Genomic DNA, 23931 nt, shown 5'->3' on the forward strand with positions numbered 1-23931 from the left:
GACAAGGTTTATGGAGAGGATGGAAGATAGGAGTCTGTTAAAAAGGAGAAGAAAAGCGAACAAAGTACAACATACAAATAAAGAAGAAAATGTGAGTGTTTTGAATTGGATGAAGACTCAATCTTCTTAGGGACCCTTGTGACTGAAATATGTTTCATTCTTCTTCATCGTGCATGACTGATTCATTTTCATTCTTTTTAAAATTTTTATAAAATATTATATTATTATGTATATTTATGTAGATGCTTCAAATATCTTAGGTTCATATTTCCGAGTAGTATGGACATCCAACAAGAAGTGACCCATATTTCCTGAGTAGTAGGGATATCTTAGGTGCATGACCCGTCACAAGCGAGTTAGCCCTATTCCGCTGCTTCTCTATTTAGTGCTTTAGCAGTCGTATTCGTAATTGTAGCTTAGACCATTACCTACCCCTACTACATGTCCCCCAATACCTAAAGAGGCCCTATGCCTCGTAACTCACTTCTCGTGGACACACCCGTATGGTGCTATGCACACGTGCACTTTCAGTCATTCTTTGAGATAAATTTGTGTGAGCATTGTCACTCAAACCTATATAATGGAACTAGAAAAAGAACGAACTAGAATTTAAGAGCAACAAGCAACTCGTCACTGTTATGACAAGTTTAGGATGAAAATAATTATCGACAAAAAATCTATAATAGCTTAAGCCGTGGAAAAAGAAATGAGCATCACGTTATGCTATTAAGAGATAAAGATAACAACAAAAGGCAAAAGTTATATAGTGAAGTTGTAATATTTGAGAACTTAATAATTAAGACAAGTGAATTTAAGAGAATTGCTAGTACGAGAATGACCTTAAATATTCATAATATAATATATTCTAAACTTAATTTTTTTTCTCTTTTCCTTTCTTTTAATTTGATTATAATACCAAAACCTTCTTCTCACTCACGCGATGGAACCAAAGGAAGAAATCAGACATCCATCTTCTTCCTCTGATTCCTTTTGCATTCTTCCCCTGATTTTCGAAAGAAGAACAACAGTTGGCCGTCTTCTCTCTCTTCGATTTTCGAAGGAAGTGCAACAATGGCTCTTGCTCCTTGATTTTGATTTTCGAAGAACATAACCCATCTTTTTTCCCTCTGATTTCTGGTAGTAATACACAAAGAACAACATCAGGTATAGTTTCCCCTTCTTTTATTTAAATTTCGAGCACATTGTAATATTCATCTTCATGTTCTCTGATTTTGAACCCTAGCCATCTTTGATTGGATTTTCATGTAATATCAACAATTTTATTTTGTAGCATTTTATCCCATTGAAATGGTAGCATCACAGTAGCAGCCGAAACCTTTTCCTTTGATCTAAATTTTGCCGCAAACCAAGGAAGCCAATACCAACCTTGTTTCTTTTGATTTTGCATCAAATTCAGAAAAACCTTATTCCTGTTCTTGATTTCTGCCGCAAATAGAGACGATTTTTCGGCGGAACCTTATTTCCTGATTTAGCTACATTTAGAACTAAAGGCTCATTTGCGCAAGTTTCGGAATTGAGATTTTAGTTTTCTTGGGAAGTAATCCTCGTGATGACCCTGTTTACTCAGTCAACGGTAAGTCGGGTTGTTACAGAAGTTGCAAAATAAAATAACTTTATATACAAAATAAGTTTACACCTCCCCTATTTATATTAAAATCAACTACACTATCTAATGCTCAGGTGTATAATTATTAATCTACCTTTGTTTGACTGATTTATTAAGTCAAAATCTTTTTTACAAATTATATTTATAAAATTTCAGAATTTTCAAGCTCAATAATCAACCCTAAAAGCATTTAGGAGTAATTCAACTAGCCCAAAATCAAAACTTAATTTGACTCGATTCGACTCGATTCAACTCGACTCAACTCATTAGCAACCATTACCCATACGACACCGCTTTTACATCATCATAACATCAGGAAAACAAAAACGGTCACCGCCTACGCAAGCAATGACCATTGACCACAAAAACACGTCAAAACGTACCTAATTTTCTTCTCATACATTCCGATTTCCATGGTGGTCGAATTGCCGCCACCATTTTTTGACGCTTTCTCTTCCATAATCCACACCTACCTACTCTTCTTGTACACACCTTTGCCCTACTCCTAAGCAGCCAGCAATACCATTCAATATCACTCTCATATTCTTCCGCCTTTATTGGCATTTCGTTGCGTTTTTCAGGTGATTTTTACTTTGCCAAATTCACGAAATTAGGTTAATTTTGTTCTCGTTTGATGGAAGGAACTAGGAGTACTCCGCCGACTTGGATAAATACTACGGTGGCAGCGAAAAGGGTCGAGTTTGATGGGAATATGGATAATTTGGCATCAAAGGAAGATTTTGATGATGAAGAGAGTAGAAATTCCCAAACTAAAACCCTAAATTTGTCTGATATAAAATTAGGTTTAGGAGAGCGCGCTTTTTCTGCTGCTGGTGCTGCTGTTATCTCTGCTTTAATTGTTAACCCTCTCGACGTTGCCAAGGTTTTATTCTCATATTCGTATTTGTTTCTGTAGTTGGCTAAATGTGTGCTCTTTAAATTGATTGAATTTGTGACCTGTAACTGGTTTTTGCATTAACATTTGCGTAATTGTGTGTCGGTATATCGTGCAATCGTTTGTTAATAAATTACGCTTGTTGGATTATTTCATATGGACTACTAATCGGAAGGTTTTGGACATAGTATGAATTATTTTTGTGGAAAACTAAAACATATGCCAACAAAGTTGCATAACAAAGAAATAGAAGTAGGAGAAAGTTGGATCACCAATAGATGCTTATTTCTCAATCAAGTTATCTGATATGATATGAGTTGCGGTTAGATATTTAGGTTAAGAACACAAATGACAGTTTATCTATCAGGTTGCACATAAAGCTATATGAACACTCTAGCACCACATTTATTGAACTCTGGATGTAAGTTCTATTACACTCAATCTGATTTTAGTATTTTAGGTAAGAGAATGTGTGATAATTCTTGTCAAGATGCTTGTGTAGGGTGGTGGTCGTGGTTGTCAATGTTTGACGCAGGTGGCAAGTGTTGATCATGGTGTACGAACAATTTAACAAAAGATTGCATACACCGAAGAATTTGAACAGGAAACTAAACATAAGGTCTTAAATATAAACACTTTACCTTTCTGATTTGAGAACCATGTAATACAGCAATACACAGAATTTTCTGAAGAACTCCTAGAGTCCTAGAGAAGGAAGTAATTTGTGGTAACGGAGCATTTCCCCTCACTGTTTTCATTTTCCTTAAATATCCTGTTCCAGTCCTTTATTATCGTTTTGTGCTTCCTTTTATTTTTCATTCGTATGAGAATGGGATAATTTCTGTTTGTTTTTTTCTACACTAGCATTAGTGACTTGCTAGTTGTTTCAAAACGATCTGCTACGTGGTCTATACATGATCCTGTTTTTGACAAACTTGCAACTTAACAGGGAATTAGTGTATTAGCAATGACCTAATATTTTTTTAACTCCCTGTTGTGCTTGTTCTCTTATTTTCTCATGTTTATAGCGAATCACAATATTGTTTTTGGATTTTTTCAATGTTGATACTTTTGTAGAAGACTCCTGGTAAGGACATCACTAGCTAATTTTTTTCGCCTCTATTATGATACCTTATTTTATGACAATTTTCAGACTAGATTACAAGCGCAGGCTGCTGGCGTTCCTTACCAAAATCATTGTGGCCCAACATGTTCTGAAACAAATAAGGTAATTTGTTCTTTGATTAGATTAATATGATATGTTCTTATATAGATTGTTACAATCTGATTCAATCGGTAACCAACTTCCAATATGCTCATAACTTCATATAATCATTAATGTGGTAAGAATAATAAGGGCACCTCTCTTCTTTTGTTTCTGGAGTATTCATAATGGTTGAATCTGGATTTAAAATCACAAAAGCTTTAGCCGATGTGAAAGAACTGAGGCCTGATAAATTAATGGAAAGAGGGAGAGATGAAGGGAAGGGAAGGGAAGGGGAAAAACACTTCTGTTCATCCTTTTTCTCCCTCCAAAAAAGTTATCTTTACCAGTTGATATTCTTTATTAGTCATCAATTTGACATAAAAGCTTAAATAATTGATCTTCGCAATTTGTGTGTGAAGAGTTCCAATTTCCACATGGTTTTGCTCTATTCATAGGTCTTTATTAATACTAGGATGTAATTATATTGTGAAATTGAAAATAACGCATAGGAGATAGCACTTAGGAGCTGAGGATTTTCTCAGTTTTGAGCTTTGGACTGTTTTTTAGAAATATATTCAGGTACATTTAGCGTTTTGACTCAGTGGGTATACAACGAATTCTGTGAGTATGAGTTGCAATAATCGATTAGCGTGCATATGCCTAGTAGGCTAGTAATTTGTTTTTTTTTTTTCCCTTTCCGCCATAATAATTGATTTACTGTGATTTGGATACATTATACTCTTGAAAAGTGAATATACAAGATGTAATACTGGGTGGACATATTTCCTTTCATTTTTTGGCTGATGAGTGATGATTTTGGACCTTTTTGTTGCACACAATGGTCTGTGTGTGTTGAGGTGGTGACGTGGTGGTAAATCTTTTGCGGACTGATCTTCTAGCCTCTGTTTAAAGTCTGCTTTCTACCTTTCTTTTGGGCATGTATTACGTGTTAGCTGGGTTCCTGTGTTATGAAGTCTATGAATTTTAGAGTAGTACACAACAAGTACCTCAAGCATCTCTAATTGAACAATACCTAAAGAAATTTGGCTCAAAGGTAAAAGACATGCAAATTGTAACAAAAAAACCTGACTTGGTTGGTTTGGTGCTGCCATGGTTAGGTAGAATCTGAAGGTTTGACTAAATAATAACTCTTAAGGATTTAATTTAGATTTTGCTTGGGAGTTGGTTTGAGTAGATAGTCTCTTGAAACTGGTAATTATAAATATTTTACAAAGATTTTGAAGAAACTTGAAGAAATTATCATTATCAATAAAGGTTAAAAAAAGAAACGTTGGAGCTTATATGTCATAGTGTAAAAACAAGGTCGCATTGCATCGCATTGGCCGCGTTGTAAAGGTTTTTGAAACAAATGAATAATATGTTCTGCGTTGTAAAGGTTTAAAATACCGCGTGATGGGGCAAGCATTACAGGTTGTCTCTCATGCGGAGCAAAGTGAGGTGAAGCAAGGCACAACTGTACACGTGATGCTGAATTGTTGTCCCATCAAATAAGCTAAAGGGGGTGCAAGGTGGGAAGTGTCTCAGTTAGTGTTGTGTTTGGCTTGTCAAGTATTTGATCTGTAACTGGATATTTTAAAGAAAAAATATTTGTCTTATCATGCGTTCACTCATGTCTTCTGCTCGTTGCTTGTCAAACATGGGCAGGGAAGGTTTATTTGTTCTTGATAGTCTTCTGCTCTAGTGATTACTTTAAGCTTCATTGTTGACAGAATATTCAAAATCGACACCCATTCACTTATTTGAATGACGTAACTATGCAAAACGCACATGCATATGTACTCAAATGAGGACGCGGATGTGCTTGGGCTTTAAATCTCAAGATATTTTGCGTTCAGTTGAACTATACTTTCATGGAATTTATTGTATTACAAGTAAACCTTAGCTCCAGGATGGAAAATTGCTAGAACTTTAACTTGTGAAAGAATAGTCTAGTTATTTTTCTTCCCAGCTTGCAATTAGATGATGATCTGGACTTTGACTGGAGATAACCTCTATTAGGAATTATCTGGCCCTAGCAGAAACTATAATCAAAGTTTTTTCTTTAGTAATTTTCATTCTTTTAGTAACTTCAAAAAGATTGGCAACATTAATGTTATTTTAGGAGATCTTGCATACATGCTTAAGCTTTATGATTTAAATATCTTCTGGTTAGATGTGTCCAAAGTGATGTTTTCACTAATGCTAGTTATCCAACTGTTTTGTAGATGTTTCCAAACCCGAGAGCTGCACAGCCACGCAATAACATTGCATTAGCTGATGGATCAACATGCTATCCTGAATGTTCACCATACAAAGGGACTTTTGATGTTTTCTCTAAAATCACACGCCAGGTCAGCAAACAATGGATTTTCTTGCCTTGCTTATGTATTGTGTGACCAAATTGCAAAAGATCCCCTGTAGTCAAAACTATGTAGTTACTATTCACTTTCGGTGAAGGGTTGGTTATTGTTTTCTTATTTTTTATGATTCGTATTTCCCCCTATTAGTACAATGGAGTAACTACTACCAACTTGCTGCAATTTGAAGCCTTAATGACTAATGAGTATAGCCAACCCTTGCTTTGGATTTGAAATTCCCATCCTCCCATGACATACCTCATGACAGAAATTCTACCCCTTTTTCCACCATTTATCTTCTTAATTTGGTTGTATCTGTTGAATCTTAATGATGATTGAGCTTTAACAGGGATGATTGTGCAGGAGGGATTTTCTAGATTGTGGAGGGGCACAAATGCTAGCTTAGCCCTGGCCATCCCCACTGTAAGCGTCTTTCTTCAGCAAGGTTTAGAGTTTACCTATTCTAAGAAACTTATTACATACATCGATTACAATACAGGTGGGGATCTACTTGCCATGTTATGATGTATTGAGGAATTTTTTAGAGGAGCTCACTCAACAGTATGCCTCCAGTTTAAATTCATATTCTCCTCTAGTAGCAGGATCTGTTGCTCGAGTGTTGGCATGCATTACTTGTTACCCCATAGAATTGGCAAGAACACGCATGCAGGTATCATTGATCATTCATACCATTGTTCTAGCCAGATTTTGAAATAAAATTGCAGACTGAATGTTGGGTTAAAATAGTGCAATATCTGTCTGTGCGAAGCATTAGTGGCTTTGCAAATATTATCGACAAAAATCTTGTATTGTCGACGTGTTACAAATTTTAGGCAGCAATCTTCTCCGTGAAAATTTGTGTGGATCTATGCATATTGATTACTTCAAGGGAAAAAAACCTGTTCAGAAGGTTTTTTTATTATGTATTTCGTATTACTAACTGAGTACAGACACTTGTGCTGTACCTTATCTTTTCTTTAATCAAACTGTAGGCGTTTAAAGAAACCCAAGCTGGTATAAAGCCTCCTGGAGTTTGGAAAACATTACTTGGGGTAATATCTACTGACAGCAATGCGAGTCGTTTAAAAAAGTGTAAGTTTCTTCTCGACTAAGTGGTTGTTTTAGTTTTCTTTTTCAGTTTTGTAACAAGGGAGACGTTTAAACTTGGTTTATTAAATTCATTGGAAGATTATGAACTACGCGGACTTTTCTGAACGTGATGCAAGAAAGGATTTACTCCTATCGTCCCTTTGGTTTGTATTTTTAGAAAGTTTCTTCTGAAAGAGAGTGGGTAGGGAGGGTGTGAGAGAGAGAAAGAGGAGGGAGTAATGGGTATTGAGTTCTGACTACCAAGAGGTAGGGAGAGAATAGCAGTCCCCTTCCTTTGGTATTTGGGGCAAACTCTTGGGGATAGAAAAAATACTGCCTACAAATCGAGTTGGTATCCATCCCATTCTGTTAAGGTTTGTGATCCTTGTATTAGCTATTCATTTCTGAAATGAATTGATTAATTTTTGATCTTGCTAGGCAGCTAGCTGATTAACTATATTTCTGTATTTTTCCTCCAAAAGGTAGACTTTTATAACTGACCCTTATTTGTGTCTGAAACCTAAAAGGTCAGCGTGCATTGTTTCTTTGTGTCATTCCCCATACTATTCATGAAATCATCATGTTCTTATAGTACAAAATTATCGTGTCTTGTGGACGGGGCTTGGAGCGCAACTTGCTCGTGATGTTCCATTCTCTGCTATCTGCTGGGGAACACTTGAACCTGTGAGATTTAATTTTATAGTAGATTTATTCATTTGGTTACAAGTAGCATAATTACACTAATATTGAGACTTGTTTTTTGTTGATTTCAGACTAGGAGAAGAATTCTCTCTTTGACCGGTGATGAAATGAGTGCAACAAGTGTTTTCGGTGCAAATTTTGCTGGTGGGTTTATTGCAGGTACCCTTGCTGCAGCTGCCACATGCCCTCTAGATGTTGCAAGAACTCGCAGACAAATAGAGGTTGTTTACTTTAATTTTGTGTTACAACTTATTACATCTGATTTATTGCCTGTTTAGAATACTGAAACATAATGAACCTTTAAATAAAACTTGATTGTGCAATTACGTTTTTCTTATTGTTCTTGCTTGCTAGTTGGATTGTATTGATAAACTTGGGTAAACCATTGATGTAAAATGATGAAATGAAATAATGATGTATATTAGTGGAACCTGTTCTAGCTCTAACGAGTGTTCATTTTGGACTTTACAGAAGGACCCAGCTAGACAAATGAGGATGACAACGAGGCATACATTAATGGAGATATGGAGGTTGGTGCAACCTTGTGCTTGTAGGGTGTCAACTTATTGAGTTTTTGCAACAAGGGTTGTCTGCAATTATTGAGCTCTGTACCGGCAACTTTTTACTGAAGCCTGATGCAGCCTTCTGTGTATAAACTGCTTTACGATCTACCCCCTCCATCCCATAAAATTTGCCACTTCTCTTTTTAGTCCGTCCCACCATATTTGAAACATTTCTATTTTTGGCCGATGATTCACACCTTTAATGCTCATCCATAACTTACCTTTTCATCTCATCAACACATTTCTCTCTTTCCCATAAAATACCACTTTACCCACTTTTCTCAAATTTTCCACCCATTGTAACGGGGCAACTTTCAAGGGATGGAGGGAGTATTATTGAGTAACTTACAGTTAAGAGCCAACAGAGAGCATAGGGCTGATTAATAGCATATTTAGTTTGCGATTCGCATTTGGATATATAGTTTCTGGGCGTATCTGGTTCTCTTGTAGATATCATTGTGACGGACTTGCATATATCTCTGCTATTTGCTTCCCTTTTAAAAAAGTCAGGATTTTTTCATGATCTTTGGTAGAATTACTGAGCATCCTAGACACTTGTGTTTCAAGCTTCTTGGATCGATTTATAAGATGTGCTTTGTGTCCTTGCAGGGATGGGGGTTTGAAAGGGCTATTTACTGGAATTAGTCCTCGTGTTGCCCGAGCTGGTCCTTCAGTTGGCATTGTAGTATCATCTTATGAGCTTATGAAGTATGCCTTGTATCATAGACACTTGAATGGTAAATGACCGAGGTACACTTCACATTATCTCTATATGGTCCATGTCAACCCTAACTTTCAGCAATTACTTGCCAGTTCATCTACGAAGGAATGACTAATACTATTGAAAGAACGAAATTCTTTGAGTTGCAGAAGCATGACTTTACTTCTTTTAGTGCAAATTTTTTGATACTGTTGATTTATTCTTCAAAATAACTGTACCTAGCTTTGAGTTTTTTTCTTACTTTTGGTTTCAGTAAGGATACAAAGTACAATGTACATAATTACTGGAAATAAAGCATCTTAAATAGTGAAAATGGCAGTAAGTATCATGCACATTGGAGTTCAATTGCTGTATGAATAAATGCCTAAGTTGTAATGTTGAACTCATTTATTTCCGGTAGCTCAAGTTCAATTCGATTTATATTGGAGGTGTGGAAAACACCCTTTACAATGCCCCTACAGAGTTCATGACTAGTGTACAGGCCTAGGGATCTAACTGGGGATATCCTGTCAGATAATTATGACTTGTGGTCTCTGGATACATTCAAGATTTTTCGGAAATCTGCATAGTTTTCTTGAGAAGAAATGCATTTGAATCATGAGGTTTCACCAACAGAGAACAGTTGAAATGCATTGAAGGCAGTAGTTTCCAAAATCCAAATGAATCATGACCAAAGACTAGAAGTGGTCTCATAAGCCCAAATTACAGCCTTGCATACAAGCTGTCCAAGAAGTTTGTATGGCAATAAATCTTGACAGGCTGGTTAGATGAAGAGCTGTACGTTTTGGTACCCTTGAGACCATGATTTTTGACTTTTTACACTCTGCTTTAGTTTGTATAATGTGTACATGCAACAAGAGACTTGACATGAGGCCCCGATTTGCCTCCTAAAAGGAGTACTCGGTACCAGATTCTACAAGCGTGAACTAAGAATGGCGATGCCATCTTGGTCCAGTGTCACATCTAATAAAATAATCATTTATTCATCGTCCCCCACCTCCAATGCATTCAAGAATGTTACACTTTGGATGATAATTTAGGAGTAAAATAAAAAAAAGGTAAGGGGAAGAGAGAAAAGGGAAAGGAAGAGGGAAATAATATGGAAAATTTTCTCCCTTGTTTGTCAAGAGAAAAAGAAGGAATGGGAAGAGAAAAAGATTGTTTTCCTTTTTAATCTTTCATGAAATTTTGGATAGATCATCTCACTTGGAAGACGCATCTTTTATATATATATATATATATATATATATATATATATATATATTAACTTTACAACTTAAAAGATCAATTTTAAGATCTAATAGGTCAATTTGAAAATTTAACAATTTCAAAACCTAAAAGACTAACTTCAAAACTCAAGACAAATTTGAAAACTTTAAAAATTAATTACAAGGTTTAAAATTCTCATTCTAACTATAAATTCAAATAACCCAAATATTGAAATTGGTGTTAAAAGTTACACGCACTGAACCCGAGATCTGACACTCTTAGTATTGATAGCTCAATTGTGGAACAATCAGCAAAGCCTTGAGCATCATAATAATGTGAAGCAAAGATTAAACCTTCAGAGGTTACAACTTACAAGCATCAAAAGTGTAAAATATTTCTATACACAAGATGGCTAAATTGAGCATTTAGATATACTGCACACTGAAGTTGAATAAAGCTAAATAAGACAATAATCCTCATCTGTTTTACACAGCTAAGTTCGGATCTACCAATCCTGCAGCGCTTCCTTCCCCGGTCATAAGGTGGTCTGGATCCTGAGGACAGGAAAATAATTTACTTCAAATCAATTACAAGGGCAACAAACAGGAAACAAACTGTAAGAATTAAATACAATACCTCCATTCCCCATTTGATGTAGTCGGGGGATTCACAAGCCTTGTACTCATCTACCAAACTCTCGATTATGTCTCTTGATTCATCAAATTCAGATAAATCATTATCCTGAAATAATTCCGCGCAAGTCAAATTGAGGATTTGGCATTGTTGGGCTACTCAAATTCACGCATACATTACTGATAGCGACATAGTTTAAAAACAACTACTTCATATGCATATCAAAGAACAAATTAGGACACACAGCATTAGTTACGAGAAGAGGTCAGCAAAAGATACAGGCATATTAGCAGAAAGAATCAGCAACTCCATCTGATAAAAGTCTATTAGACAAATTAGAAACAGAAATGTACAGAGTGAGAAAATACTGTATAATTCAAGGCAAGAGTGAATATATAAGTATAAGCTTAACAGGTATTGTCTAAGGTGTCGGATAGCAAAATTTAAGATTTCAAACAGATCATTGAAACATAAGGCATTAAGCTAAACAGCAAGCCATATTGTTCAACAATTATCACAATACTATAATTATTTGTGAAGTGCAAAACAATAATTTAAGAGAACAGATTAAGTGATTCTCAATATCTAATGAAACTATGAGACATGTATGAGTGAAGTTTTTGATAGAATATAAAATCATAAGTTACTCAAGAAGGCTTAAGATACCAGGAAGCTAGAACTGCATAAAATTTGAAGCAAACACAAGTCCTATAACAAAATTTTAATTAGATTGATGGAAAAATTAGCTACTCACAGCAAACATTGGAAACTTTCGATAATTGTCCAGGAAAGCTTGCTTCTTCCTCAATTTTTCATATTGACTTAGGCACTTGCTAAAGAGATGACGGATGCTAGTGTGACTTGCCAACATGAGACCACTAACCTAACAAACATGAAAGAGATACGGTTAATGGTATTGCTCAATCTAGAACCAAAAAAAATCTGAACAAATATGTAATGCAAGGAATATTTGGAAGAAGAAAAAGGAATAGGGTGAAGAGAAATCGAGCGTATACCCTATGTGCTGTCTGAACATATGGAGACTTCCTAGATAGAGCAACCTGAAAGTGGAGGAATATGCAGGCAAGAATAAGTACAGATGATCAAGACAGGAACAACTGCAGTACTTTATGCAATTCATTACTTAAAATACCTGGATGCTAGCAGGACCCCACTCAATGAAATTGACAAGCTTTCTTTCACGAATACGCTGCAAACTCTCATGAACCTAATCAAGAAGAAAGCAAGCATTAAATTCTAATCTACTCCAGCATTCCTCCATGTCAAACAGCTGACAGAAAACCACGGATACTGTTCTGATGCGTAAATGTATTCCACAACAAAATCACATTAAAGCCTTTTGGTTCTTTCTATAGTCAAATTCAAAAGGAAACCCTCACTACCAACAAAAATAAAAAGGTTGACAACCTTCCATACCCAAACCTATTCACTTAACAATGTCGGATACAAGTCCTTAAATGGTGGAACCATGCATGATCTTATCCATGAAATAAAAGTCAAGACATCTATGCTCCTGACAGCACTTGACTGACCCTCTCAAAGAATAGAGTGATAGACTAGGAAGTTAGAGTTTACTCTCAGGCTTAAACAATTTGCCAATTCCTGTGCTTTCATTTACATCACCAACAAGCATAGAAATAGCTTCCTCAAATGTGCAATTTCTTTATTCGTTAACCTCGAATTTCAAGATACAAGAATGTTTTCAATTTACAGTCTGAATACAGTCCACGTGAAAATTTCAAAAACCATAAAAATGCAATAGATAAGCACTATTAGGTGGCTAGTTAATTTTTATCAAGTTTAAAGAGATTATACTTGCAAGAATGCAAATTATTCATCAAAGTTTTTCTTCTACATCCATTCACCCATGCAAACTGCAAAGACATCCAAATAGCTTCTAAAGATTATAAGCTCATTGCCTTTAAAGGTGTGTATGGAACTTTTGCACATAGAAAACATCACTTGCACCATGCACCATATTTAATTCGTTCAGATCCCCTTCCCTACTCTGCCCAGGCGGGAGGCTTTTTAAAGGCACTAGAACATTGTTATTGTTATATCTTTTGGACATGACCAAAAGATTTGTTTACTTCTAAACTAAATCAAGCATGTTGTAAAATTACAATTTGCTCATGGATAATAAATCATAAACACATTTCACACTTGATAAAAAATTGAATCAACCCCTATATTAACAGAAATTGCTATTGTGCTACGTTGATATGGGAACATGTACACTTGGAAGCATATTTAATTACAGTATTAACTAATAAATTACTATCTTTTTCGGAGAAGTCATATTGTGCATAAGAGGAAAAAATTAGTGTAAAAGCAAACTATTTCCAATTCACAGCTTCCTTGTCCTTCATTAGCCAATCAGCAAACAAAAAATGAACAATGAAAAAAGACATAATGGTCTCAAGGTGTACAATATAACACTAAAATCAGCATGATCAAAGATACTAAGCTATGCGTGTAACATGTATAGGCAGTTGTAACTTTGCTTGTGCATGTCTCCATGAGCAGGAAGCACAAGTTCTGAGCCAGCTGATAGATAACAATGCATCAAGAATTACCCACTTCAAGTAACTCAGACAAACTTATTACCTGGGTTGGGTCTACTTCTCCTTGGATTATATTTAAGATTGATATATACTTTGCTTGACTAGCCTCTTTAGTTCGAGCATAAGAAGAAACCATGATATTCTTAGTCTGCAGAAAAATTTAATAGTCAGGAGCAAACCATCTACTATAGAGCCTTTATAATTGTCAAACCAAAACATGCCTGAAGAAGCCTTCTCATGACATCAAGTACAGTTGTTTTTCGAATTAAATTTGCCTGCAAGTTAGAAACAAAACAAGCCATCAATTGATAGTGAACTTTCAGCTTTTATAAACACCTAACTCAAGCTATTGCCTTCTGACAATGAAATAGACTAGAGAAGAGCATCATAGTATGATCATTTTCGGAAAGTAATTTCATTCTTTTTTCCAAAAAAGACAACATGTTGATTTGAAATGTTATAATTAATAAAACAGTACCCTCATGGCCTCATCATCTATAGCATATTCTCAGCAAGAGAATCAAGTAAAAATAGATTCGAAACATGCATAGCAGAGTCCACAACTGATTCATCCAGACAGCCATATTGAGAATAGCAATAATCATATATTTTTATGTCTCTTTTAATCTTTAGGATAGGATTGTATTCTCATAAGTGGTTTTTTGTAAAAGCACGTCAAATTTAAGGAAATTTTGGCATGAGTGGCATCAAATTTTATTCTTCTACATTGTGAGTGATTTTTTTAAAAAATTGTATCATTATTGAAAATACGTGAGCAAATCACAATTCTACATCAACAATGTTCAAGCTTTTGAAAATTTAGGCCTGTTGGTAGGTTTTTTGAGGCAAGCCCCGTCCGCAACCCGCTCAAATCTGCCCATGAAAACCTCTCCATTTATCAAGCAATCCAGATATACATGTATTTGAGAGAAAAATAGGAAGACTCAAAGTCCATCCCAAGGCATGCATGCTACACCATCTTTTGGCATTCTGATTAATGGAGAGTGATACTTCTGCAATTTATTCATCAACTTCATCACTAGATTACACTAACATTCGTTTCTTTTCAATAGTTACACTTCTTTAAGAAAACTCACATAAAAGGAAGTAGAGTAATCATGAATAAGACCCCTTAGGTTAGATAAATAAGAAAGTCGAGTATAGAAAAGGAGGTAACTGAAGAACTTCAAGCTAGAACATGTTGGTTCAAGTTGCAACAAGGAGTGTCAAGAACCATGCAAGACTAGGCCTTCACCAAACTTGACTAATTGAACATACTGGCACGAATGATCAGTGAAGAGGTGTTTGTAAAGTATATTTGAAAGAGCTCCATTCAAGTGAGTGTTTCAACTTTCAAGTACTTTAACTCAAATTTCCACCAGAATAGATCAAGATGTTAAGCATAAGATTCAGTAAGCGTGACCAAGTGGAGAGCTATTATCGAAAAACACAATTGAGGTGTGCCACTAAGATTGAAGGGGAAATCTACCAAAGTACCGCAAGACCAACATTATTATATGAGTGAGGATATTGAGTTTTCAGAAGATCATTATAGGAGGATGAGATAGCTGAGACACATATGTGAAGATGGATGAGTAGACATACACTAAAGGATAGAATTCGAGATAAGACATAAGAAAGAGCATTAAGGTCTCAAACAATGAAGACAAAATAAGAGAAAAGCATCCATGTTAGCTTAGACATGTACAAAATAAAAAATAAAAAAAAAAGAAAGAAACATACACCATTTAGAGGAGTACAAGGTTTGAACTTTGAGAAGCTTAAAAAATTAATAGGTAGGTTGAAATGACCTAGACACAAGAGCGAAAAATAAAATGAAGATTTGAAATTTACACAGGCATATGGCAATAGATGGAAATTATTAAGGGAGAAGAATACATGTAGAAATCATTAGAACTGAATTTGTTTAGATGTAGATTAATATAAGATAGGGAATTGTTGGTATGAGATAGGTTTGAACTCGAGTAATCATTGATAGAGACTATTTCTCAAGCTGATTTGTTTTGATTCATTTAGCCAAACCTATATTGTTGAGATTAGACATTGTTGAACACTAAAAGAAACAAAAGGGTATGCAATGAAATTATATGGGCAAAATCTTACCTGGCGTTCAACTGTAAGCGGAGTGTATCCAGTCATAAGGAAATGGCATCTGGGTGTAGGAATTAAAGAAGCAAGAAGACCAACCAAATCATTATTCATATACCCTGGATACCGCAGTGTGGTGGTGCTCGCTGACATTACAGTTGAGACCAGTGAATTGGTTTGAGCAAAGGTAGGATTTGATAGATGAAGCCGTTCCACTGCAATTCTGTTTAATGCAGTATTGTCCAAAACAACAACACAGTCCGCATTGAGGGTCAGACGCTTAAGTGTCAACAAAGAGTTGTAAGGCTGCACCACAACATCACTCGTTTCCATCTGATTGGGAAACACACTATATGTCTGAACTAGTTTTTTACTGTAGCGATCATTCAGGGTTTCCAGGAGATATGAACCCATACCTACAAAAATTGATGATGCCAAAATGCAATAAATTAAATTAGAGTGATCAATGCACTTTCACAAATCAGATTTTAGACACTTTATGTACTTAAAGGCACATCAATGTTCGATACTTGTTTCTTCAAGTAAAAAAGAGAATGTAAGAAAAAAAACTAACATTTTGTTTGGAAAGTACTATAGAAGGGAGATGAAGGGGAGGGTAAATGGAGGAAGGGGAAAGGCGAATCTCAATTTTCTGTCCTACTCTCCCCAAAATTGTAGGGATGGAGTTTATTAATTAGGGAGGGGAAACGAATCTCTCCCTCTCCATCTCTGTTGTTCTCCAAGTCCTTTATCCAAATGAGAAAACTTATCCGCCTTCCTTTCCCATCCAAACCTTTCTCTCCATCTTATCAAAATAAATGTACTAGGGTGTCTACCACTTACAAATGGAGAGCATATGATATAAAAATCAATAAACATCAAGTATCACAGAAACACTCAGAACCTAAGAACTTGACTTCGGTTTTAAGTCTCAGGAAAGGAAAACAACAAATCTATTAGATCTTTCTTTCCAAATGCACTACCCGAATTTATTTTTTCCATATTTTACTAGTTCATTAGTATACATATTTTAAGCTTCAAAAGAAGGTACAAAAAATTTTAAATTTTAATCTTTATAACAAACTTGTGGAAGGCAGCAGATAATATCAAATATGATAGTTGCAGAAGTAAAATATTTCTGACCTGAGCCTGTTCCTCCAGCAATTGAATGGCATAGAACAAAGCCTTCTAGACTATCACTTCCGTCAGCTTCTCTATCAATCATGTCCATGATGTCCTCTTCAACATTCTTGCCCTGAACATAGATCGAAGGAAAGACCAACAGAACAAAGTGAGAAGATTTATATTCTAGAACTTGATTCCCTTATTTCGATGGGGCAAATAACAATTGTTCTTTGGTTTCAATGGACTATAGTAAAATGACTCAATAAATCATGTGCACTTCTTAATAATGTGAAGTTTCAGATGATTTTTACTACTAAGGATCAATCAAAAACAACCTATTTGTTATCACGAATAAGAGTATAGTAAAGACAAGGTTGCATGCATCTGAACTCCAAACCTCACCCTAGGTGGGAGCCACTTTATAACATAATACTAATGGAATATTGTTGTTATGCCTAACTTTATATATAACCTGAAACTATTATTACTTGCCACTATGACCTTGGAATGAGGCTACCTAATTTGGAACTTATGTTTTGTAAGAGAAACAACCATAAAACCCACATGGCACTTAGAAAGATAACATAAATGATGTCCAGCTTGATGATACATCCTAAACTCAACTTTGAAGAGCTTTGCTAATTTTAACTTAGTCCTGACTCATAAATATTTCCCCATCACCTTAATTCTCTACCGAAGGCACTTTCTTAGCATGATGAAGACAATATAGAATTCTACACAGCTCCAAAACAAGAAACAAACCAGGATACTCTACATGCTGGATTTAATAGAAGGACCATACATAGGTTTAAGAGAATCAAAAGGGAAAAAAATCATCTCAATTCTCAAGTATCAGGTTAACACAATGGAAAAACTAATGAAATGATCTACACATCATCTTTCCTAATTGAACAATTGACATCCACAGGGTAACTTCAATAGTTTTAGTAGCAAATTAAGGAAATGAAGAATCATTGTCACAAATGCAAATAAAACAGATAAATGGATTCCTATCAGAGATTTCTAACAACCTAGCAATAATAATCATTGCAAATCAATACATTTGGTTTGAAGTCCTAAGTAAGTCTAAAAAATTGTAACTAACTAACGATATTTGTTCACCGAATCTGAAAATAATTTTGATCTCATAGAGGCATAACGCATTAAAAGGCTGAACCAGAAAACAGGCAGAAAAAAATCAATAAGGCGGGTTTAGATGTATGAAAATAAAATGAGAAAATTGACATAGAGGAAGTACTTTTAACATATGTACAAAAGGCAACCCAGTTAAACAAACCACGGTCAGTTGCTAAAGAGTTCTTTCAACATGTATATTTTAGTTCATCTTTACATTCTACAAAAGTTAACTAAGGGTTCATTCAGCATCACGTATGTTTTCTTCACTTGTTAGTTTTATAAAAACAAAAACTAGATTTTGGTTTAGTTTTTTTTTAAAACAAAGCCAAAACTGATTGTGTATCAATAAATATTGTATAAGAAGATACTTTAAAATTGAAAATCCAACCGTCCATGAATGAAATTCTTTATACAGTATTCTATGATGGAATTGTCTACATTTCGAATATATATATTTGTACTAATTGTGTCTTATGATCTCATGTTTCTCATGAGCATTTTTTGACACCAAATCTTGCTTACTTGGTAGATCGTCAACACGTTACTGCGAAATTTTTTTTAAGATGAAAAAAGGGGGATCAAAGCTTATTTCCGCTGATAACAATCTGCCTAATACTTGCAATATCTACGAAGATTAACTTTAAGAGGAAGAAAGGGCTAAGAGAAGAGAGTTGGAACCACAAAGATAAGAAGGAACAAGAGAACAATTAGCAATGGCATGCTATAATAGCCCATCAGAAACTTCCAGTCCCCAATTTGTCAATGAAAGGTAGAAAAGAGATTGAACATTATCCAAAATACTGAAAATTGTGCGATAAATTGAAAAAAGACATTGCAGTTAATCCAAAATTATTGCAAATTGTAGTCACTGAGAATCTTACCCAAAAAAGGAGTTTCCATTTTCAGTTTTTGTTTTAACATACATCAATAAAAGTTGTTTTTTAAAACCTTGATGACGAACCTGTATTGGTTTTTTTTTTATTGTTTATAAAAACAAAAAACACAAAACAACAACAATGCTAAGCGGCACCTAATGTTTTTAATCCTAGAAAACGAGGAAGATGGACCTGATGTTAACAAGAAACTGAGGCTTAATTATTAAGTCCCTAGTAGAGAAACTTAGAGCTTTGGAAAAGAGAGAAAGACCTGGTGATATCCACTAGCCCAATTGTTTCCAGCACCACCTCCATGATCCGCGACAAAAATATTTTCATGATTATAGAGATTTCGGTATTCACTGTTTTGTATACCGTTAATTACTCTAGGCTCCAAATCAATAAGCAATGCTCGTGGTATGTAGTGTTGGTCATCTGCTTGGTAGAAAAACACATCTTTCCTGTCACCTCCCTGCAAATATGGTTTTTTAATTATAAAAAACTTTCATCCAATGGCAGCTGAAAAAAGCTACAAAGAAGGGGAACCATAAGTCCAGCATAAGTCAAGGCAAAAGAATAAAACGAAGTCTGATTGCACAACATATAGAAAATGGGCACACTCCAATTTATGATATATTTGTAACAGACGAGTTAGAAATAGACCAATGAGTAAAAACAAAAGAAAAGCTAAATACACCACAACAACACTCACTAGTCACAACCATTGAGAAACCAAGACTCCTTATGGAGAAATATTTCATCATGCCTCTCCCTTAAAGAATTTATAGTCCTGTCAAAATCTTATGCACTCTTTGCATTCTAAACTTCATCTACCTTATTTGTAATTTGTAGATGACGGCAAAAGATTTCATCATTCCTCTGAGCATTTGTAGTCCTGTCAAAAAATCTTATGCACCCTTTGCATTCTAAATTTCATCTACTTTATTTGTAGGTTGTAGATGACCTTAAACAGTAACAGACAAATCTGATGTAACCAAGCCAAAAACCTTCAGACAAAGAAGCATGAAGTACACACATGAGGTGATGACGCCTTATGTGGCCTCATGCTTCAATATCTTAGTGGCTTACCCTTTCAAATAAAAGTCGAAAGAGAGGATGGCTTGTGAAGTTGGCTTTTGCTTGAGTTAGTTGACAAACAAATGGTACAATGATTCTCAAAAATATAGTACACTCCCCCAAATCCTACTAAGAAGGTCCCTTTTGAATGAAAATTTTCAAGAATAGTTATATCCATGCATCAGATAAGATTCATCCAGTTGGAGTAAGATGTGTAATTGAAAATCTGTGAAGAGGAAGAAAAAGAAACTAAAAGGATGCTCCCTGTAGTCTGCCCAAAAGAAAAAAGAATCTCCGTCACACACATTCAAGGAATGTATTGATGTACTCGACCAAGGGGAAATACTAGTAGAAACTTTGAATTGAATTTTTAGGGCTAGTGCTAGCATAATGTTACTCCACCCATTCATTAAAGAACGAGGACCATAACTTAGCCAGGAGAAGACACACAACAACGTTCCCAAGTCTGAATAACATAGTAGCAACCAAAATTGTTTTCATGTTACGTAAAAGGTACAAGTAACCAAAACACTTAGCACCTATGAGAGAAATAAATGGAGAGGCGTAGCACAAATCCTTAGTGTAGTTACATCCAAAATCACTTCAATTTTTCCCAATAAATTACATTCTTACATATTAGTAGAATTCTCAACCACTTTTTTTTATTTTCATCCACATTTCAACCTTTCTTTAATAAGGTCCATACAATTTAAATGGTAACACTATTTCTTAATCTTTGTGCAATACACAATTGTAGCAGTTTCTTATTGACGGAAGAAGTATTCAAATTTCAACATGGATGTGGATTATGGTTACTTGGAACTGCATTGAAGACCAAAAATTGTACGATCAACAGTATTACCCAAACAAAAGTAACCTACCTAAATATGAACAGCTAATAACTATTTAAATGCAAAAAGGAAAGCAAAAAAAAAAAAAGAATAAAAAACATTTTGGAACTATTCAATAAAATTTAAGATTCACAAAATCCTGACATAATATGTTATGAGAAGCGAAAAGAGTTCAGAGTTTACAACTTCAAAAAAATGGCAAAGGAAAGAGAGTAGTTTAATGAACTCCATCCACAATGAAATCTTTACCTTTTGTTTTCAAGTATTATACTAAAAGCCCATAAAACCCGAAACAAATCAATAATATAGCAAATTTCTAAATTGAATTTTTTTTTTGGAATGCGATTCCGATCAACCATAACTCCAACAATATGCTATTAAGTAAAATGTATTTAATAATTTTCCGCAAATGTATCCATACAATTTCTTCTTAATGCAACTAAAATGGAATCAAATACGCCCTTAATTGGCACAACGAAGCCCTAATTTGAGACACAAATCAAATCAATATCTCAATTCAATCATTAACAGCTTAAACCGAAAAACCTGAGTAGCGAAATCTTCAAGAATGCCATCTTTGCTGATACCATGTTCGAGACAAAGCTGTTTCCAGAACTCCATGCCGATTTGATTGCCACATTGTCCAACTTGAAGAGTGATGATTTCTCTAGGCATTTTTTTCTTAGTCGGGAAATATCTAGGGTTTATGCAACGGGGATTTCTCACAGTTCTTTAGTACTTTATTTCTCTCACTGAGGCGCGGAAGAGTTTTGAAAAGAGAGGGAAAAACAATAATTTATGAAAGTGACAAATGGACCCTATTTTATGTAATCATTTCATTCCCAATTTTGCATAATTATGTTTTTTAATTGGAAATAATACAAAATAAATAAGGTCAAAGAGTACATTGCTAGTGCCCGTTTCAGATTATTTGATCGGCTAGGGCCTAGGCTTAATACACTGTAAAAAAAAATATTTGATAAAAAATAAATCGTTAGTTATTGCTAGTTAATTGTTTTATAACTAAAGTTGGAAAAAAAATAATTCAAAAGCCAATTAATAAAGCTTCTCTAACGAGCTTTTAATTTTACTTTAAAAAAACCGAATATTTTAACTAACTTCTTTCTTTTTCTATAAATAAACCTATAAATTAGCATAAATCAAGTTTAACAATGCTTTCACAATCATCAGCTTGTTGGTTTACAGCATTAATCACTCTCATCAAATCTCAAAAAAACAATTGCGCATTCACTGATTTTCGCATACCAAAAAGCCAATATCAAACACATATATTTATTAATGTTTAACTAACAGAAAAAACTACCTATAAATTCACTTGTCAAATCCATAATCATGTCTCAAGAGCCTAATACTCCTCCTTTTATTTTAAATATTTTCTTGTTTGTTATATAGATTTCGTTAATTTTTTTAAGTCCTTATATTCTTTATCTTGATAATGATTATTTTTTTTATCTTGATCTTATCAACGAACTCAATTTCTTTATCACGAAACTTGGTCGAGATCGTCTTAAATTGCGACCAAGCGTGGGTTGGCCCAGTTTAAGGCGCGTGTATGGCACCCATTCTTTGTGTTTTTAGTGTTGTTTTTGTATTGTGTTTTTAGTGTTTCTTTTTTGTTTTAATAATTGATGCTCTTAATATTAAACTGAAATTGATAAGCTCAAACATTTTTATTCTCTTAATATTTAAAATTAAAGTCATATCGTTGGATTTTTTTTGTTCAGGGTTGAGAAGGAAACAAAAACAAATTGTAAGGTTTGGGGTTTTTTGGAATTGAAAGGTACTAAAGTTGTTATATCTAAAGGTCAAATAGATTCTATTAGAGAGATTGGGTTTGGTGGAATGTTAGACATTAAGATTACTAAATATCCTTCAGGGATTTTAGCATATCTTGTTTCAAATTTTGATGTTAATGGTTGGGTTCAACGCATTACTTATGGTAGAACTGAGAAGGAGTATTGTATTACTACTGCTGATGTAAATGATATTTTCGCAAATTAATAAGGACGTCATTTAACAATAAGGATTTAGTAATGAAGTGGAGGAAAATTTTGGGGGCTGGTGATGATGATGAGTTGAAAACACATATGGTATTGGATAGGTTTAAGGACTTTCCTGATGGGGGTGAAGTATTTAAGCAATTGTTTGTGTTGTATGCTGGTTCGAAAATCTTGGCTCCATTGCCGAAGCATAAGATTAGATATAATTTACTTCCTGTTGTGGTGGATTTAAGTTCTATTCCTACATTTGATTGGTGTCATTACACCTTATCAATTCTTGCTTCTTCAATTGCACGCATTCTAAAACCTAGCTCAACGCATTCAACTGTGAATGGTTGTGTTCTTGTTCTTGTTGTGGCTTATTGTTATCGATTAGTATTCAAGGGGTAGAGGTTCCGAAGACACTGCCACTGGTTAAGAATAATTCTGATCAAATGCTCAAAATTAGGTTTAATGAGGAGAGGGAGGCTGGTTTTGGGAATGGTATGATTCAGGTAGATGGGTTCCCTATTTGTGAGGTACTGACAAAATTTGTTGCTGAAGAAAAGTTTTATAGTGCTGCTGACGAGGGTGATTGTGAAGTTGTTGACGAAGACTTGCATGCAAATGCCGATGAGGGCTGTATGAATGTAGATAGGAATGATTTTTGAAGTTTAAAATTCAAGATGGTGTCAAGAAGAATGCTGACATCAAAACAATGGCTAAAGATGTGAGTTATTTTGTTCTTTATTTATTTATTTTTATTTGTTTTCCATTTGATCAATTTAAGCATCTAACTGCTGGGTTTATAATCAAAATTGAAATTCATTTTATCCAACTGCATTTACATTTTCACAACTGAGCTTGTTAAGCTGTTAATTGTTGGGTTTTAATTTATAAGTGATGGTTTCATGCCAAAAATTTATATGTGTTTTAAATTGATTGTATTAACTTTTACTTTCATAAACTGTATGTTTTAATATATGAAATGTTTCATATAAGATATTAATTGTTTCCTTTTTATTTGAAGATCTTAAACATTGATGTATATGTTTTCCTTTTAACAGCCAGTTCAAGAGGCTTGTTTGTTGCTAAAAAGAGATATTGATGTTGTGGTGCACACCTATATGGTAAGTTGAAGATGAGGGTGTTGTGTCTATTGCACAAAA

General features: G+C 34.6%; 2 protein-coding genes across 3 annotated transcripts; one reads left to right on the top strand and one right to left on the bottom strand.

Moving 5' to 3' along the window:
- The first annotated feature begins 1902 nt into the window (after nucleotides 1–1902).
- LOC130811400 (mitochondrial carrier protein MTM1) lies at nucleotides 1903–9493 on the top strand. Of its 2 annotated transcripts, XM_057677695.1 has the most exons (10): nucleotides 1903–2510; nucleotides 3676–3750; nucleotides 5955–6080; nucleotides 6450–6509; nucleotides 6586–6756; nucleotides 7079–7178; nucleotides 7768–7859; nucleotides 7949–8098; nucleotides 8349–8407; nucleotides 9050–9493. In XM_057677695.1, the coding sequence occupies exons 1-10, from the start codon at nucleotides 2262–2264 to the stop codon at nucleotides 9183–9185; spliced, it is 1218 nt and encodes a 405-aa protein (XP_057533678.1). In that variant the 5' UTR covers nucleotides 1903–2261; the 3' UTR covers nucleotides 9186–9493. The 2 variants fall into 2 exon arrangements, with proteins under 2 accessions (XP_057533678.1, XP_057533679.1); XM_057677696.1 differs by lacking the exons at nucleotides 1903–2510; nucleotides 3676–3750 and having other exon boundaries at nucleotides 5953–6080; nucleotides 6436–6509.
- A 1043-nt stretch (nucleotides 9494–10536) lies between these two features.
- LOC130811401 (tubulin gamma-1 chain) lies at nucleotides 10537–21550 on the bottom strand. Its single transcript, XM_057677697.1, has 11 exons — nucleotides 21309–21550; nucleotides 19106–19306; nucleotides 16841–16952; nucleotides 15713–16113; nucleotides 13810–13863; nucleotides 13632–13736; nucleotides 12157–12231; nucleotides 12020–12064; nucleotides 11758–11886; nucleotides 11007–11111; nucleotides 10537–10924 (listed from the first exon to the last, which is right to left on the bottom strand). Exons 1-11 carry the CDS (start codon nucleotides 21435–21437, stop codon nucleotides 10856–10858), a joined length of 1425 nt encoding a protein of 474 aa, XP_057533680.1. The 5' UTR covers nucleotides 21438–21550; the 3' UTR covers nucleotides 10537–10855.
- Nucleotides 21551–23931: the final 2381 nt, after the last annotated feature.

This window comes from Amaranthus tricolor, chromosome 4, assembly GCF_026212465.1.
Source record: "Amaranthus tricolor cultivar Red isolate AtriRed21 chromosome 4, ASM2621246v1, whole genome shotgun sequence".
NCBI lineage: Eukaryota > Viridiplantae > Streptophyta > Magnoliopsida > Caryophyllales > Amaranthaceae > Amaranthus > Amaranthus tricolor.

Bases quoted from the DNA above. Each gene is read 5' to 3' on its own strand.
- LOC130811400 (XM_057677695.1), top strand. From the start codon at position 2,262: ATGGAAGGAACTAGGAGTACTCCGCCGACTTGGATAAATACTACGGTG. The intron at 6,757-7,078 runs GTATCATTGATC...ATCAAACTGTAG, and splicing joins TGGCAAGAACACGCATGCAG to GCGTTTAAAGAAACCCAAGC. The intron at 7,860-7,948 runs GTGAGATTTAAT...TGTTGATTTCAG, and splicing joins GCTGGGGAACACTTGAACCT to ACTAGGAGAAGAATTCTCTC.
- LOC130811401 (XM_057677697.1), bottom strand. From the start codon at position 21,437: ATGCCTAGAGAAATCATCACTCTTCAAGTTGGACAATGTGGCAATCAA. The intron at 13,864-15,712 runs GTAAGATTTTGC...TCTAACTTGCAG, and splicing joins CGCTTACAGTTGAACGCCAG to GCAAATTTAATTCGAAAAAC. The intron at 11,112-11,757 runs GTGAGTAGCTAA...GAATTATTTCAG, and splicing joins GAAAGTTTCCAATGTTTGCT to GATAATGATTTATCTGAATT.